Source organism: Tribolium madens, unplaced genomic scaffold, assembly GCF_015345945.1.
Source record: "Tribolium madens isolate multiple individuals breed KSU strain unplaced genomic scaffold, Tmad_KSU_1.1 Scaffold_19;HRSCAF=116;Tcas5.2_LG9, whole genome shotgun sequence".
NCBI lineage: Eukaryota > Metazoa > Arthropoda > Insecta > Coleoptera > Tenebrionidae > Tribolium > Tribolium madens.
In genome coordinates, this window is record NW_025400983.1 from 16,368,019 (window position 1) to 16,387,401 (window position 19,383).

Consider the following 19,383-nt stretch of genomic DNA (forward strand, 5'->3'; position numbering starts at 1 on the left):
AAAATGTTGGTAATATTTTCTTCTATTTGCTGCTTTTTGACATTACAATAATAACATTGACACCATGTAACTAGATTTTATTAACTTTTATAAATTTTTTGAAGCTTTGATAATTTTTTAAACAGTAATTTCTAGTAAAAGTAAGACTGTACGAAGTTTTTTAATTTTTGATAGTGCGCCATAAATAAAAATTCTACAGCATCTGCCGTTTTTTAAAAATCATCCTGTATTACTAATTACTGAGGTAGGTAAATAGGTGATAATGCAACAACAACATTTAACTGTACTTCTGGTTGCATTTTTGAGGCGCCCATGGAGCAAGCATTTTATAGGCCTATGCGTCTTTCTCAGCCTTCCATCTTATTTTACGAATTCTGTGAGCGTAACATAAAAAAATATTCTAATTTCAGTTTATCTAATTTTAATAGTAACAATTTTATTTAATTTTAGTCTGATATTGTTTTATAAACAAAATATTTAATGATACAGGCAATCTGTAACTCGGAGTGCTTGTGTTGAACATTTGGTTGTCTAACCCACCGGCGTTACGAAAGCAGATATAATTAGGACTTTCACTTGAAGTTGAGATTCTACTCAATTGTATAATTAGAATTCAAAATTACGGATAGCAATCTAAGTTAGTTACCAAATCGAATTTATCACAAACATTTTAAAGCACCTTATTTTCTTGAATTAAAGAAATTAACCTAATCTCTTCTTTTGTTTAAAAAATTGTACAAAATACGTACAAAACAGAATTTAATGCTTTTTTACGAGTATAATATCAAAACAATTATTAAATTTATATTTAAAATTGGGGAAGTTTTTTCCAAAGCACTTCCAAAAAATCGCTTTTTTAAAATTTAGATCAGCATGTAAAATTTGATTGAAAATTACAAATTTCCGTTTTTTCCCCATAATTCAAAAACTAAAAATGACACAATAAATTTTCTTTCAGATTATTGTAGAACATAAAAATACGCAACTTTGCCCTAATTTATCCAACCTCGTATCTCTTATAATAACTGAGATCCCCATGGTGCAGCTTGAAAAACGAACATCCTGTATATCTATCACAATTGTGACAGTTCCACTATTTAAATCTTACTTAAAAGTCTTGTAAATAGTGAAAAAAATTCTACTTGACTTTTAATCTTTCAATGATTAGCACTGGAACTTCTATGGTAAACAAAAATATTAAACAAATTCCAATCTGAACCCTCTAACACGAGTATAATCGATTCATGCAGCGAAGACTATCGTAACTCAAAAAACGGCAGAATTTAATTGATCTAAATAAAAATTTTCTTTAGTCATGACTGAATAATTAGCTAATAGCTAATTTATTTATAACACTATAAAGAAATTGAGTAGCAGCCGGACAGGTATTTCTACTTAATTCATGTGTAAAAATTACAATTAGTCAAGAAATTTTAAGTGTTCATTTCTCAGTTGAATATGTATGAATGAGTTACGATAGTCTTCGTTGCATGGGTCGATATCTAGATGTGATAGAAAATCTTACACAAAAAAAGCACTTTACACATACTAAAGTAAAGGGATCAAACATAGCTCAAAAGTTAATGAACTATATTCACCTGTATCCAACCTAAGATTACATGATGTAAAGATAACACTAGAAAATTTTATCTTAGTTTTTATAGAATATTCAGAAATTTTTGTGCATCACGTCGTCCATAAAATTTAAATTCAAATTTTCTTATTAACCGTTTAGTTTTTTCTCATTTCTTGTAAATGTTGGTAAAGTTATTTCAAATCAAAAGTTTTTCATGTAACTTGTGTTATCTTTAGGAATCTTGTTGGTTACAAAAACAAAGATTTAACAACTGCCACAATTTTGGGTTCTGTAGGTAAACACTGAAAACCGATTTTGTATTAAGAGGGGCTTGATCGCGCTCGCGATGTAAGCAGTTTTTTGAAAGTCACAAAAATGTCTTGGTTTTTACACAGCCTCATTTATTTAATACTAGTGTCCTAAAGAGAGCAGGTCAAAATTTTAATTATTAAATGAGTGTAATAAATAAGAAAATAGCTAAATATGCATAAATATACAACACTAGACGCAAAGATTGAAGCGCATCGTGTGCAAAAGCCATTTTGCATCGTGTTTCATACAAGATTTTTTCCAATTTGGTTGTAAAAAGGATTGGCATCAAATTCGAATTTTAAATTTGTGATTTCAATAATTTTCCAAAATCATACTACTCATACTAGTGTCGGATCGTTGACACGAAAATAGTGTTATTTTTAGCAATTTTAACACTAGTTAACAAACAAGTTTGTTTTTTTTTGTTGATAATTTTTTTTATAGCAAATAGGACCTTTTTTAAATATCAGCAAGATCAATAATAATTACAATTTGCGTAAGGCTATTACATCACAGTAATCTTGGTTGAATAACTTGATAGTAAAGTATCATTTTCTTTCGCATTTACTTAAACTACAAAAAAAATTAACAACATAAATTTTAGTTATAAAGAGAGAGATAGATCTCACTTTAAGGACCATCTAAAAGCGAGATCTTCTTCTCTTTTTCCATCTAATGCAAAGTAAATGGCAGCATTTTAATTTTGTTTTACATACCAGGTGAATAAAAAGTATGAAACCAAGCGTTTTATCGTAAACTAAGCGATTTACGAAAAAAATAATTAGTGTAGCGTAAAGTACAATTAAAATTTGACCATTTCTGGAAAAAAATTTATTAATGGCAACCAACATGGTAATTTTTTTAATTAAAGATTATGATCTAAAAATGACCTCTAATTAAACAGAATTGTTTTTTAGTCAGTACTTTTTTTTAATAAACTGTTAAAGTTGAGTTCCGAGCCCATCACGAAGATTTTCCGAACTTGAACGAGAGTTTCATGACTTTGGTCGTTGGAGAGCCCGGTTTTTTGTGCAGGTGCTTTGGGGCGGTTCCGGATGGATCAAAAAATCTAATAACAAATCATTTTCTTCTATTTTTAGTCCATTCGAAACCACCCCAAAGCACCTGCATAGAAATCAGCGCTCTCCCATGATGAAATGCGTGAAACAACCACTKCGGTTAAGTTCGGAAAATCTTCGTGATGAGCTCGGAACGCAACTTTAACAATTAATTAAAAAAAAAGTACTGATTAAAAAACAATTTTATTTAATTAGAGGTCATTTTTAGATCATAATCTTTAATTAAAAAAATTACCATGATGGGTTGCCATTAAAAAAAAATTAAAAATTTCCAGAACTCGAAAAGTAAGAGAAATTTCGAAAAATGTTATTCTTGATAAATGGTCACATTTTAATTGTACTTTACGCTACACTAATTATTTTTTTCGTAAAGTGCTTAGTTTACGAAAAAAACGCTTGGTTCCATACTTTTGATTCACCTGGTATAACCGCTTTATTTATAAAGTTAGCGTTTTGGCGCAATGGTAACAATAATTTCTTATCTGAAGACGCGTTGATTGATGTAAAAATATCCACATTTGAGTAGTCTTTAGAAACCCATATAAAGTGTGCGTTCTTCTTTTTAAGAAAAGTACCTATAATAAATTTTGAAAAATTAATATTAGTTTTGGTGAAATAAATTTAAAAAAGTATATATGCAAAAAACTGAACAAATCAATCAATGAATGTTTAGTTTAGAAACATTGGAATTAAAAACGTACCTATGGTCTTTCATTTAAAAAAAGCAAAACTTTATATTGTAATTAATTTCTGAAATATGCTGTCTAGTTGAAAATAATTTCAGGCGATGCACTAGTATTTATCAATTTTCTTAAAAAATAAATAAATTTTAATATTTAAAAGTCAATAACCTAGCACCAACTCGCTGACACTCTAAATCTTACTGGGTGCTCGTCAAATTGAATTATAGTTATTTATTATACAAGATGATAAAGAAATTGTTTATCTACTCGTGAAAAAGTTAAGTTTACGAGTGACGAAGTCACGAGTGGACTTTATTCCCGAGTAGATAAACAATCTTTATCGTCGTGTATAATATTTCGGTTTATTTTGTACCTACTCATCTATCAGAATTTCTTGTGTCTGGCTGATGAATACACTGGTCAAAGTGAAATATAAACAGTACATAAAAATTACTTTATTTCACTAGACGATAATAAATGTTCTACTTTATCTACTGAAATTAGTTGATAAAAACACTCTTTAACATTGAGTACAAAATAAAGGTCTTTATTAAGCCTGATCGCGCTGGTGTTGGGGGCTAAATATACAGAGTGCGCCAGAACTCGCACCCCAGAGGTGAGATAAAATACCAGGAACATGAAAAAAAAATGTTCAAAAAATTATGTCTAGAAAAATTTCTAAGTTATGAGAGTTTATATTTTAAACTTTGACTCTATTTATTCCTGTTGGAAAAATAATTTTCCAAGTTTACAGGCTATTAGACGAGGAAACAAGGAAGACGCATCCTAAATTGTATCTCGGTTATTATTTTTGACTTTTATTGAAAAATTTTTGTACCTTTACTAAGAAATAATAAAAAAACATACCAGGTGAATAAAAAGTATGGAACCAAACGTTTTTTGCTTAAACTATTTATTTTTTGAAAAAACTAATTGATGAGTGATAAAGTACTATAAAAATGTGATAATTTAACAAGAATAAAATTTTTCGAAATTTCTTTTTGTTTTTGGCAACCCACTATAAAATCATTTTTCGCATAAAAGCTATACTCTAAGGATTACAACTATCCGCTTTATATTTAATTAAAAAAAAAAAATTACACATAAATTGCAAATTTTGACAAAAAAAATCGCATAACTCAAAAACAAAACAAAATTTCGTTCTGAAAATACGATCACATTTTTTATATTACTTTAATTTGTATTAATTACTATTTGCTGGAGGCCAATGATTAAAAATAAAACCGCTTGGTTCCATACTTTATATACAAGATCATCAGTATCATTAAATAGACATGAAAAATGTCAAAATTTTTTGATAAATATAATTTTTAAACACTTTTTTCATTGTCCTGGTGTCTTATCTTACTTGAAAATTTTCTCTCGGCCGCGAGCTCTGACACACCATGTATAGTTTTTAGAAAAACTATGAAGTATGTCTTTGAGATAAAGAATCAAACTAAGGTTCGGCTATAGTCTTAATTTTTTATGTTATACTTAGTTTTGGCAACAAAATGACAAAGCATTTTTTTCTAATTCTGTGTTCACAAAAGTAGGGCCGGTTCAAATGCAGCCTTATTTGAGACTTGTTCCCGTAAAAAAAATGTGGATTACTTAAGTAGTAGTCTCACAATTTGTCCCCTTTAATTACGTAACCAAAGTGGCGGTCAAGACAGGTATAAATTTGGATTTTACAAAATTTTTATAATTAATTAAATAATACTGTAAACCACGAAGTCAAAACAGTAAGTAAATAAATTCTTTATAGAGTACGTTACCTACCTGCCTGAAAATTTTCTTTTGTCATCATCTTCATTTAAATAAATCAGTTTTTTAGTTCGTTGCTCTTAAATTGAAGACACGTTACTGATATAAATAGCAGCAATGCATTGATTTTTACTTTTTTAAACCGAACATGGGGCTATGTTTAGAGTTAAAAAATGTCCCTGAATCTGTAAAATATTAATTTTCGCCTTTCGTTCATTAATTTATTTCCAATTTCCAAATTATATTAACCATTTGTAGGTATATTTTATAGTCCCTGAATGATGGGAGTTCCACAATTTTACATAAAAACAGTGTGAATAATTATTTTTTTCACAAATTATAATATTACCATGAAGTTTACCACAGCTTACATAACATGCTTGTGCACTTTTGTATACCTCCGAATTAAATTCTATTATTTTTCGTTACCTAATTCTGGTTGCAAATTAAAGGAATATTAATCATCCTATTATACTGTTGTTCATTTTAACAAAATGTTTTGTGCTCTTTGTCTGCATTTAATTAATTAATTCATGGTATACACGTAAGGTCGCAAATTATTTTGTATTTCTGCATTTCAAATGATTTTTAGAGAAAATTTACGAAAAGCTTTTAGCGACTAATTAATTTTTTATTTACCAATAATTCATCCCAGAATATGCATGTTTGACAAACCTCTAGCTTCACAATATTTCAATAAAATCAAAATTAATTCTCCATATTTATACAACTTTATAAAAACAGAGTTAACTTTTTATTATTTAATAATGTTTTAAAACATGAATTTTAATTTATATAATTCTTTTGGTTTAATACATTTTAGTTTTCTTATTTGAGATACATAATAATTTATATTATAAGACAATAAAATATTTTTTTTTCGCTACGGAGAATTACCAATGATTGTAAAAAAAACTTAATGACATACAGGATGCGCCAAAACTCGCGCCCCAGAGAAAATTTTCTAGTAAGGTAAGCTACCAGAAACATGAAAAAAATGTTTAAAAAATTCTATTTGTCAAAAAAAATTGACATTTATTTTTTGACATTTGACAGTTTTTTATATCTATTTAAGGATATTGATAATCTTGTATATTTTTTTTTACAATTACTTAGTAAAGGAACAACCTCTTTTAATAGCCTATAGCAAAAAAATTTGGAAAATTATTTTTCCAACAGAAATAAATAGACTCAAAGTACAAACTTTAAACCCTCATAACTTCGAAATTTTTATAGATAATTTTTTTTTAACATTCTTTCCTTGTTACTGGTATCTTACCTTATATGGCATTTTTCTCTGGGGCGCGAGTTCTGGCGCACCCTGCATCTTAAGTCCGGATAAATACTTATACTTCTTTACGGACTATTTTGTCTATACTTTGCGGGCAATGTATTCAGAGAAAAGCTAACTAGTTCAGTTAAAAAATATAGTCAATAAAATAATTGATTTAGTTTACGAGTATGTTGAATTGTTTTTAAAATGCTTGGATTTGAATTGTCAGTTATTAAGTTCAAGTTTACAAATAAAAGATTTATCGTCAATTACCTTGTATAATTTTTAAGAAAAACACCGGCAAGTGGTTTCTGTCGTTTTTCACACATCAAAATTTTCCAAATCTTTCATAGTTTTCACATAAAAAGTCCAATATCGTATTATTCATTCTTATTATTCTTGTGAAAGATTATAATTCACGGTCACAAAATGTTTATTTAGTGATTTTCCAAACTATTGAGAGTAGTTCTGCTTGGGTAAATTTATTTGTAAAAATTTGTTAATCCCGCATCAATAAACCACAAGGTCTCATTAGTCAGTGCTTTTCGTTAATTATATAGCGTATGCCCAAAAATTAATTACACTTCCATTAATTAAAAAAATCATCTTAAATTATTCGACGCTGAAAAAATCCCAAAGGATTTCATTAAAACACAAACTGGCTTTTTATGAATAATTTATCGTATTTATGCGATACTTAACACATCAAAGCTACAGTAAAAATTTTCGCTCTATATTTAAATTGCAAATGACAGAATCGCTTGCTGTAATTAATAATAATGAATTTGTACAAAATTCCCGATTTAATAGAAAGTTTGCGACCTACGCCAAAGCTGCAATGTTCTTTCCGTTATTTAGTGAGTCAGGAATCCGGAATTTGTGGGATTCCCATCCGCCATTTGTTTACTATACAAAACTTGCTACGACACAAGAGAAAAATCAAGTTTAAGGTAAATCATGAACAGGTTATTAACTGGCTATTAAACTTTTTCCGTTCACAATCTTGATTTCACAGAAAATTACTTGAATAAAATTTCCAACATAGATTTGGAAACTATCTACGTATGTATATGTCAAGTTATGAGATGTATGACGTCAAACATTTTGATTTCTTGTTTACTATTGTCGACACAAATACTAGATATTAGGTAATTTATTATTTCATTAATATCTATATTTATAACAAGCATTAACAAGAATAAATTCGAATTAATTTTTTTACTTAAAAATATTGTTTAGTCGCTAATCATTTGTTCTATATTTCTATTTTAAAAGTTAGAAATTTAAAGCATTAAATGATGTACCATTAAAAAATTAACTTTATTAGTACAAGTATACAGTGCGTCCTATTTCATTAAAAAAAACTTAACAATGATCGTATTTTGTTTCTTTTCTGACGACTAGAGTGGTTCTTAATAAAATTTCAAAAAACAAGTTTCTTTTAATTATTTCTAGAATAGCCTACTCGTACATATAAAATTTATAATATTATTTAACTGCTTTCCCGTCAAAGGAATAGATTTCTAGAGTTTTTCAAATGTCAAATTTCTAAGAAACTATGATTTGAAATATATACTTCAACTGATAAACAATTATTTGAGTGCTGAAAATTAATTTTATACTGAATGTAAGATTGCTTTTATCTACTAATATGAGTAAATAAACAATTTTTACATACCAAAGCTTGTATATTATTTTTTTCACTACTAGCTGTAAAAGATACCATTATTATTTACTTTGTCGAGAGATTGTGAAGTTGTTTTTCTCTCCTAATAGTCAATAATCATTTTCATTATAGACCAAGAGCTATAATGTATTAGAGGTGAGAAAATGCCGATGTTGGAGGATATTATATTGAAATTTATGCAAAACTAAATAAAAAAAGATTTAAATTTCTTCATTAAAAATAGAATAATCACAACTCTAATACTTCTGTCTATGTCAAAACTGTCAAAACAACAAATGGGTTTATTTTAGTTGAAATCCTACCTAGTAGGGAAAATTTTAATACTTTTTGCCTTTAATACTTCCAATTTAAATTAATAACTCAGATAAGTAATTAATTACTAGGTAAAAGTGAATTAATAAAAATAATAGTTGTGTATTATAACGTGAGGAAGGTTATATTTTACACCGTTGTATTTTTGGGTAATACATACGCTAGTAGTGAAAAAAATATTATATAAAACACGTTAGAGAAGATTTCTATGGCCTCGCATTTATTATTTCCTTTGATGCTGCGCATCTCCGGAAATAATCAGCTTGGCTATAAAAAATCTCTTCTCTACATTTTGATATAATATACTATTATTCACAATCATCCCCCTTAAAGCACAGAAAGCCAATAAAGCATTTATCAAATTTTGAAAAACATGACCTATGACACACACTTCAGGTTGAGAAATGGTCACATGCTTATCAGGTTTCGGGTTGAGAAGTGACCATTTCCCAACCTCACTCTGTACACTGAGACTATTTTGCAATTTGTGATATTTACTAAAATTATTATTATAACAAAAAACAAGTTATGTATATTTGAACGCAACTTTTCACAAAATTACTAAGAAAACTGCAATTGCTTTTGTTCTACTATTTATTAAAAGTTACGTAGAGAGCTTTTGTGTAAAACTGTAATGAAAACCATTTAATTTGAAAATCTATTTTAGCATAAAGAAAACCAAAAAACCTCCAAACAAAATCGTATTAAATTGAATTGGTAATGAAACATAAATAAAATTCTGAAATGTTCTCGTTTGATTTTAATAAATAAAAATGTGTTGTCATTCTATTTCCAATTTGATTAATTTTTATTAAAGATCAACACAAAACTAAATTTAATTTTGATTCCCGCAAAATGTATCTCGGCCAGTCATTGGAATACAAATGATTGTGTTGGGATATTCCTACGTTAAAAATTAAAATAAGAATAATATATACAAACATTCACCAGAAGCACGCATCATTTCCCAATGGTCTTCGACTAGAAGGTGTCCATTCCAGTTCCAGTCTGCACAAGTGGCGGTTTACTAGTTTAGTGTTGTAGATAGTGCCAATTTGCTATTTTATTTTGAAAATTTATTAAGGTAATTTTAATTTTTTTCTTGTGAATTATTTTTCCGGTTACGCCTTTTATGCATTATTGAAATACGAGTGCCAACACATTGGTAGTACAGCGGTGTAATTATTTTAAATAATTTATTGTGAATAAATTAGAATATGGGTAACCTTTATTCGCATAATGTTGCCATGAACTTGACTCTTGCGAAACTCTTTATTCTTTCAAAAACTGGAAGGGAAAATTTTTTCTCGCTTTCGGTTTCGCATTTTTTGCCATTTCATTTTATTTACTATTTCATTTTTTACCTAACACAAAATAATTAACAATAATTAACACCGTAACGATAATTAAAAATTACACACTCAACAATGACAAAGGGCCTTAATAAGATTTGAAATGTATATACCTCCTTGAAAATTCATTTGTTTGAATGAGGTTATTGTTATCAATATCAAAAAAATGAAAGTTTATACTAGTTTCATGTAAATCTCGAGCTAGTTCAAGGTTAACAACAATGTTTTTTTAAACATTCAATCCGTATTTAACAATGCAAAAGACAATTATGTCATTAATTAAATAGGCTCGTTTTTTTAATTGGGATTCAGCTTTCGTAAATATTTAAACAGTGAATAATCATGTAAATTATTAAAATTGGACAAATCTAATTTTTTAATTAAATTATTGAATTTCAATATTTTAAATATTACATTGTAAACAAATGATGATACAGATCTTCGTTTTAGGAACTTAGAATCGTATTTTTTAACTAGACTAATGCATAAATGCGAAAGTTTTTCCTCATTGCTGATAATTATCTAATCTATTTCCCCCTGTACGTGTGATCGTGTCAGAAACATATTGTTATCGTTCAGAAACTGTAAAAAACTGCAACGCCTGTTTTTATGAGAGTAGAAGAGAAAACAATTATTTTCAAAAAGCGAATTAAAAAATTAATTCACAATTAAACTAATTCAAATTAAACTCTCAATTGTAAACAGAAAGTGCATTTCAATATTAAAATACGGAATATCTAAAAACACTTGGCTGTAGAGCAATAAAAAAATTTCTTTATTCAACTTTTCGACTTTTCGAAAAAATGTAAAAATTGTGTGGATGTTTGTTTCATTTATGATGACCAAGATTTTTTTGGGAGCGTGTGTTGCATTAACAACACTTTCATTTAGCGATTGTCTAAAAATCAATTACATTTCATTTTAGTCATTTAGCATTGCTGATTAAAATCGCCAATCTGAAATCGAAACAAGGTCTCAATTTTCTGATATTGGGACACCTGACCATATTAATCCATACACTTTTAAAATACCCCGAATTCCACGTCAGTTGTTTTTTTACGATATAAACCTCACGCTATTTCTTATTTCAATAAATATTCATAATGTGTATATCATAAACATATAGCCGGAAGAGAAATTAGAAAAACTAGAATTTTTCTTCAGCAAAAACCAAAAAAAAAAAACAAGAATCACTCAAAAATAACCTTGAACTATACTTCTATTAAGATTTCTAATTTTGACCAGTTGCCAATAAAATCAAAAAAAAGTATGGAAAATGGATACTTTTAAAAACTCGTTTTCAATTTAAACCTGTTGATTTAAAGTAAAAAACCAAAAAGATACAATTCAAATACAATATTAATGTATACATAACCACACTATGTAAATCGCATACACCTACGCAGCTACTTAAGAAAAATGCATAAACCATTTTTTAAATCTATTTATTTTAAATAATTAAAAAAAAAATCAATGCATGAAAGTAAATAGCGGGCAACTAGCTAAATATTAACAAAAAAATACCTAAAATATCAAATAGGTATAGTTTGTCTAAAAATATAGCAATTTTATACCTTTCACGTACTTGAGGGCGTTACTATGTCGTAAAAATATTGAGCCACCGACCGAGTGCTTGAGGTTTTCTTATGTTTGTAATAGATTTATTGGGGTGGTAGCCATTTCTACCATAAACGATCCAAAAAGTTAAATATCGTTGTAAAGATCATAATATCTTTATATGAACTTTAACAATTTTGCTTATGCATGTTTTTCACATTTAGCAACAGTAGGCTATGGTCCTGATTATCACTTCAACATTTGATTTGAGTAAATGTCAAAACTTATTCCAGTTTTTATCAAAAAAGAAATAAATTTGTTGCTGTACAATTTGGGAGAAGTGAATGAGGAGCATGGTGAGCAAAATAAATAAAATAAATTCCCGCACTTCCAAATATTTTTAATTTTTTATTGTTGAGTTTTATTAATAAAATGTTGGTGTTCAACGTGGTGTAGTTTCTTTTTATTTTACTTTTTGTCCTATTTTTGATAGGTTTATTAATTGAATAAAATTGAGATGAAAATATATATTTCGAAAATTTTTTAGTTTTATTCCTTAAGAATTCATTAGTTTCCATTTACGATTAGAAAACTGCACAATATTATACAGGTACAATAACCATCTTAGATGTTTTGCAAAAATGAAGAAAAACCTCCATTCTCTCTTGTGACATATTTCTCTTCTTAAAAAAACAATCAGACCAAAACTATGATTAAATGTACGATTTTTAAATTTCTTAAGTAAACAATTGTAAATTTACTTTGTATTCTTTGCTCTAATGTTTTTTTTTAAGTAAACATAAAGCTATTTCAAAATTTATATCTGAAAAGAACAGTTTTTATCTTTACGAAATAACTAAAATTTACTAAAATACTAAATTTACAAATGGCAAAATCTGATTTACGCTATGGAAAAATTCGTTTAGCATTTTTTATTATCTATTGAATATTTATTTCCTGTATTTTTACACGATTATTCATCTTTGTGTGTTTGTGGTAATAATTTAAAGGAGTTAAATCCGAAACCACAAACGAGCAATTTTTTCAATTAATCTTGCATTGACACATGTAAATATAGTAATACTTACAATTTTTGAAGTATAGAGGCTAAAATTTGTCATGTAGAGTAATGTAACTAATTATAAAAATATACAGGTGTACCAGCAAGTTGGTAAAGTACATTATTAACCTTTATATGTTAATTTTTTTAAACATTATACAGGAAATTGATAGATACTAATCTAGTGCATCGCCTAAAATTATTTTTAACTATACAATATGTCCCAAAAATAAGTTAGAAATGTTACAATAAATAAAAAGCTACATTGGAAAATAATTTTAGGCGATGCACTAGATTAGATCTATCAATTTCTTGTCTACATTTCTACCAATTTTAACATTTAAAGAACAATTATAGACTTTACCTACTCACTGAGACGCTCTGTGTAATAAGTATGTTTCGAAGGTTATCAAAATCGAACAATTACTATTGTTGCATAATAGTAAAAATTGTTCCACGCGCTTGTAGAAATAACACAAAAAAGAACTTCTGAAAACCCATGACATTGAGGTATTTTATAAAATAAACCACAAATAATTTCATTCAGTCTTTCTCAACGTGTAAAATGTGGAAAACTAAGAAAAAAATATTTTATTCATTTCAGAAGTCAAGAGGTCATGGATGCAAAATTCCACCGTGTTAAAACCAAAGATACAGACGAAGAAGAATTTGCTCCAAGCGAAGTATACAGAATTTGGAAAAATGTTCTTGTCATCGGGTTTGCTTTTATGATCCATTTCACCGCTTTCTGGGGAACCTCGAACTTGCAGAGTTCCATTAATGCAGACGATGCTCTAGGAACGTTTACTTTAGCGGCAATCTACGCATCTCTAATATTATCCAACGTGTTCCTTCCAACTATAGTAATCAGGTGAGAAACTCAATTAATATGCGTGCTTGTCATACGTATTAGCGAGAGTCGACACGCAGATTGCATACATAATTGTTCAAAAGTTTGAGAGCTCATCTGGGACAATGACTGATTTGGTGTTTTTTTCAGTTTTTGGTGCAAAATGCGTAAATTATTTATTAAATTTTATTTACAATCACTAATGTGATCGCAAATAGTTTGTAAATAAATGGTGTTCTTCTTAAAATGTTTAAACAAAAAACCAAATATTTTCAAAAAAATTTAGTCTTTTAATAAAATGTTAAAATTAAGAAATGTTCCTTAACTAAAAAAAATTTAAAACAAAAAACAAAACGGCAATATCGCAAAGCATTCCAAAATAAAATGTTGATATCAGGAGCACAGCAGTGCAAAGCGTGGCCAAAGCGAGAATGTATGCGCATCGTAATGACTGATCACCATCTACGCACAGATTCCAGTCCTTGCTATCATTTTTGCGCAGGGGCCCTTGCTAGTATCCTAAAAAGAAGAAACTGAGTCTGGAAATGTAACGTCCGAGATTGGGCGTGTCATAAGTACCTCCTTTCGCTTCTGCGACCCTGTTAGTCACTCTTTGTTTTTGAATATTTTAGCATTGAAATGATTAGAATAAATTAATTGTGCTTCTATTTTATTTTGTTTTAAACATGTTTTAACAATGAACATTTAACACAAAAGTTTCTTTGGTTCCTTGCGATTTTGTATTTTTCATATTTCCTCTATGAATATTTTGTTTAATGCGTATTTTGGACTTAAATATTTTATTAATTTTGGTTTTTACTTTGAATTTTTGACAGTAAATTATCCTCCTTCATTCTCGTGACTGCGCCTTTCGATCTCGATAATGAAATATTTTCCATTTTGGTTGTCATACATACATACTATACTTTTAACGTTACAATGTAGCATCAATTCACATGTTTTTTATCCTGTATACAGGCTGCGCCAGAACTCGCGCCCCAGAGAAAAATGCCATATAAGGTAAGATACCAGGAACATGGAAAAAATGTTAAAAAAAATTTATCTATAAAAATTTCGAAGTTATGAGGGTTTAAAGTTTGCACTATGACTCTATTTATTTCTGTTGGAAAAATAATTTTTCAAGTTTTTTTGCTATAGGCTATTAAAAGAGGAAACAAGGAAGCTGTATCCTAAATTGTAACTCTGTTCAATGTTATTTGTGGCTTTTATTGTCAAAATTTTTGTCCCTTTACTAAATAATTGTAAAAAAACATATACAAGATCATTAGCATCATTAAATAGATATAAAAAAATGTCAAATGTCAAAAAATAAATGTCAAAATTTTTTGACAGATAGAATTTTTTCAATATTTTTTTCATGTTCCTGGTATCTCACCTTACTTGAAAATTTTCTCTGGGGCGCGAGTTCTGGCGCACCTGTATGTGTAAATTATTCAAAATCAAAAAAAAATTGTGTTTTTACCCAAAGCACACAAAACAAAAATGAAAAACTACTCAAACATTATGTCTTATAAACCCTGACTGTTTGTTTACTTTTGAGTCAAATTTGAAATTATGCAGTTTTAAAATTTTAATCAATTTCTAATTCGTAATTATTATCTCTAGTAGATATTAGAAATGTCAAAAATGTTACTCGCACTTTTAATTTTTTTATTATAAGTCCAGTACAACTCTTGGCTTTCGAAACTTGTACTACATTGTCCTTCAGACTAACAAATGAACCATATCTTTCTACTATGTACATATGCCTTCAAACAAAAATGCATTCCAGTCCAAGGTTGAGAATGAGATCATGAATATTTAATTTAAACAACTTACGAATATTTAAGAAATTAATAGCATTTAACGTAAAATTAAACACTGTAGTACAACAAAAAAAATAAAAAATATAATAAGTTAAAAATGATCACTTTTTTCAGGTGGTTTGGATGCAAATGGACGATAGCGTTATCCTTCATTACCTACATGCCTTTCATGATAGCACAATTTTATCCGAAATTTTACACAATGATCCCAGCTGGTTTGGCGGTTGGTTTTGGAGGAGGTCCCCTATGGTGTGCAAAATGTACTTATTTGACAGTTATTTCCGAAGCATATGGACAACTTACTGGAACTTCGGCCGAGATTGCTGTCACACGTTTCTTTGGTGTATTTTTTATGTTTTACCAGTTTTCGCAAGTTTGGGGAAATCTTATCAGCTCGGCAGGTAGGTGGTCAAATTACATACTACAAAGTGTCCTTCCAGTCTTCTTATATAAAACAAAAACAAAAATGATTATTAATCATAAAAAATAACATTCCAGCATAAAAAACAAAAAAAAACTTTAGTCCAGGAGCTAGTGATTTTTTTTAACTAGATTCCCCAGTCGATAAGATTGTTCAGCTAGTGAAGCTATTTAAGAAATTCTAGGTCTGGAAAAATTTTCCGGTGGGTTCAAATAAGTTGTTTAGTTTTTGCGGTGTAATTTTTTTTGATTTACCAAAGTGGATCGATCATAAACTTAGTAAAATCAATTTGCAAATATTCATGACTACGAAACTAAGAGTAATATATTTCTTCTTCTTCAGTTTATTATTACACATAATATAATTTTCTTCATTTAAAATCACTAACAAAACAACCTTATTGATGTTTGTTGACTGGGAAAATTTGTTCCAAGAAAAATCACTTTTACTGCACCTTCAATAACTTTTTTTTAGAAATAACTAATAACAATATCTTTTCTCGTTACACCGTAATGTCTCATTTAATATCATTACATTTAATAGCAATAATAAAAGAATTCTAGTCATCGAATTTAGCGTAAACAAACTTCAAGAATCATTAATTATAGTAGCATATATTATTTAAAAAAATTGATTTCAAATTTACCCTTCAAACATTGGAATTTCTCATAGAGTTTCTCGAATACAAAAAATCGGGTGTGTCAAAAAGTCCATACAGAGATATGTGGTCACACATAGAAAACGATTTTATTTAATCGAGTGCTCTGAGGACTTACTTTTCAAAGAAAACTCTTAAAAGAAAATAAAGAAAAATGACAACGCAGTTTAAAAACACCACCTATTAAATATTATTAAATATTACAAATGTACTATACAAATCGCATATCGTTTAAAAGCTTGTCAAAAATGCTACCTATACATAAAAACAAATACAGGGTGTTTTAACTTTATGCGTGTTGTCATACTCTAAAAGTTTACTATTTGCTAAAATTAAAAGCTATTTTAGGTTTTTCTTTCATTGCATTTTTTTCAAAAAACATTTTCGCCGACTACACAAAAATTTTTGAAATAGTGCACTTTAAGTAGATGTACCGGATGTTGAAAACGGTATGTGAACAGCCTGTATAAACGGTTTGTAGTGTTTCATTATAAAAACTATGATCCAATAGTTTCTTCGAAACCACATAAGTTATTTTTATAAAATTTTACGGGTTTTGGGCGCTCTAGAAGGCCTTTGTTTTCCGGAAATTTTTACTCTTTAATTTTTTAATTAGTGTTATTTTTCGATATGGAATATGTGGTTGCAATTATTTGCAATATTAAGAAAAAAACCCTGTATGTATATTGAATTATTTATTTCAATAGTTTTTACATAATTAAGTGTAACAATTAAATAAAATATCACAACTAACCCGCCAACAGTGGCGTACTGAGCAGGGTTCCGTGGATTTCACGGAATACGGGCCCGGGCCTCAAAGGGGCCTACACGGTCCCTTTCCGTTGTCCAATTTATAAATTACAAATTTAAGGAAAACCAAAACTATTTTTTTTTATATTAACGGTTAAAATAAGGTTCTGACGACTAAAAAATTGTTATGACTGCTTGAGGTCTCCATTTAATGAAGAAAAATTTGGAGCTTTTCATTAAATTGATTTATGAGTATTTGAATTTCCTCAAACATAACGTTAAAATTTGGATGTTCATTAATATTTTTTTTAATTATGAATCTATCAAAAGAAGGATCGATCATTTCTCCTTTAAATGCTAAAATATGATTTCATAATAGTCAAAAATTGCAGAGTTAGATTTGTGAAGAGAAAGGTTCGAATTCAAAAATCTAAAAATCTCAAAAACGGCTGGACTTTGGTATACCTAGAAAAGATCGATAATAACTCTCATAGAATAACTCGGAAAAGCCAAAAACCCAATAAAAACAAAGTTTTCTATTAAATTAATTCACTTTCGATTAACCAGAAATACAAACTTTTAGTCAAATATCATTATCAGAACTTCCAATACTTCTAATGTGAAGTCTTTTTTTATTATGTCTTTTTATATACAGGGTGAATATAAAGTACGGAACCAAGCAGTTTTATTTTTAATCATTTGCCCCCAGAAAATAATAATTAATATAAATTAAAGTAATATAAAAAATGTGATCGTATTTTCATAACGAAATTTTATTTTGTTTTTGAGTTATGCGATTTGTTTTTGTCAAAATTGCAATTTTTGTGAGATTTTTTTTTTTTTTTTAATTTATATAAAGCAGATAGTTGTAATCCTTAGAGTATAGCTTTTATGAGAAAAATTATTTTATAGTGGGTTGCCATTTAAAAAAATATTTTTTTGTAGAACTCATAAACAAAAGGAAATTTCGAAAAAATTTATTCTTGTTAAATCATCACATTTTTATAGTACTTTATCACTCATCAATTAGTTTTTTCAAAAAATAAATAGTTTAAGCAAAAAACGTTTGGTTCCATACTTTTTATTCACCTGGTATATTATTATTTTACAAGTTATTATTCTTACATATTTTTTTGAATAATATTATAAATATAATTATTAATTTAAACACTGCCATGGTAGGTGTGGGGGCCCGTGCAACCACGGTGGAACATGGGCCCGTTAAGAGCTCAGTACGCCACTGCTCGCCATTATACATAATTATCTTTAGAAAAATGAATATTTAAAACACACTTTTTGGCTATTTAGCTACTGGTTACCACCAAAAAGAAGAAAAAAAAAACAATGACGGGATAATTAAAACTAATTAATTTTGTGTCATTTTTTGAGGTTTTACAAATCACATTTTTATGCACTGCAAATACTTTTTTAAAAGTGACAGCCTTAGGTCTAATGCTATGTGTACTTGTTTTGATTTTTGTATAAACAAAATTATTTTCAAAACATTTTAAATATTCAAATGATACAACAGACAAAATCCAGAGTAAACTCCTTTGACCACCTATAAAAAAAATGATTCAAATATAAAAACTTTTTTTGTACCTACGCTTGCTCCTAATTGATAATTAAAAGACATATTCTCAGTAATCTTAATTTTTGAAGCTTTTGAAGCCATTGTATAAATATTAAGATAATATTTCTGATTTACATTGTTCCAACAATGCCAATTTGTATTTTTTAGAACCTCAATTATTTCTTCATACTGAATGAGGCAATAATGTCATACTTTTGTATAAAATAAATAAAACAGCTTACTGTATTCTCGATGGCTTGGCCTTCTTTGTAGTATGCAATCAAAACAAAAACTGAACTAAATGAAATATAATACAAACGAAGGTAGACAATTAAGGGCATGCCTTGAACCTGATATAAATTACTATCAGTAATGTTGAAATTATAGATGACTTACCAAAGTTACAAACATCAAAATACTTATCAATACAAATCCTCCGGTTATGGCAAAAAAGAAAATAAAGAACCCGGAATTTGGTGTCATCCGTTGACCCATACTCAACAGATCTGTATGTCTTTTAATGCAAAATACCAGCCTTTGTCGAATAGTGCTTTGATAATTTTCATTAAAAAAGAGCTCTCCGTCATCAAAGTGATCATAATTGTCGTTGATATGTTTCAAATGGTGTAACAAGAAATAAATTTGAA

General features: G+C 28.3%; 1 protein-coding gene across 2 annotated transcripts in view; it reads left to right on the forward strand.

The window, feature by feature from the left end:
• LOC123015510 (UNC93-like protein) overlaps positions 1–19,383 on the forward strand; it is a 53,071-nt gene that overhangs the window by 26,135 nt on the left and 7,553 nt on the right. The window contains exons 1-3 of one of the 2 annotated variants that reach the window (XM_044415275.1): positions 9,649–9,773; positions 13,263–13,529; positions 15,449–15,735. In XM_044415275.1, coding sequence (XP_044271210.1) covers positions 13,276–13,529; positions 15,449–15,735 — 541 coding nt within the window. In that variant the 5' untranslated portion in view covers positions 9,649–9,773; positions 13,263–13,275. Of the gene's footprint in view, positions 1–9,648; positions 9,774–13,262; positions 13,530–15,448; positions 15,736–19,383 lie in introns of those variants that run through there. The other variant, XM_044415274.1, reaches the window with a different exon arrangement.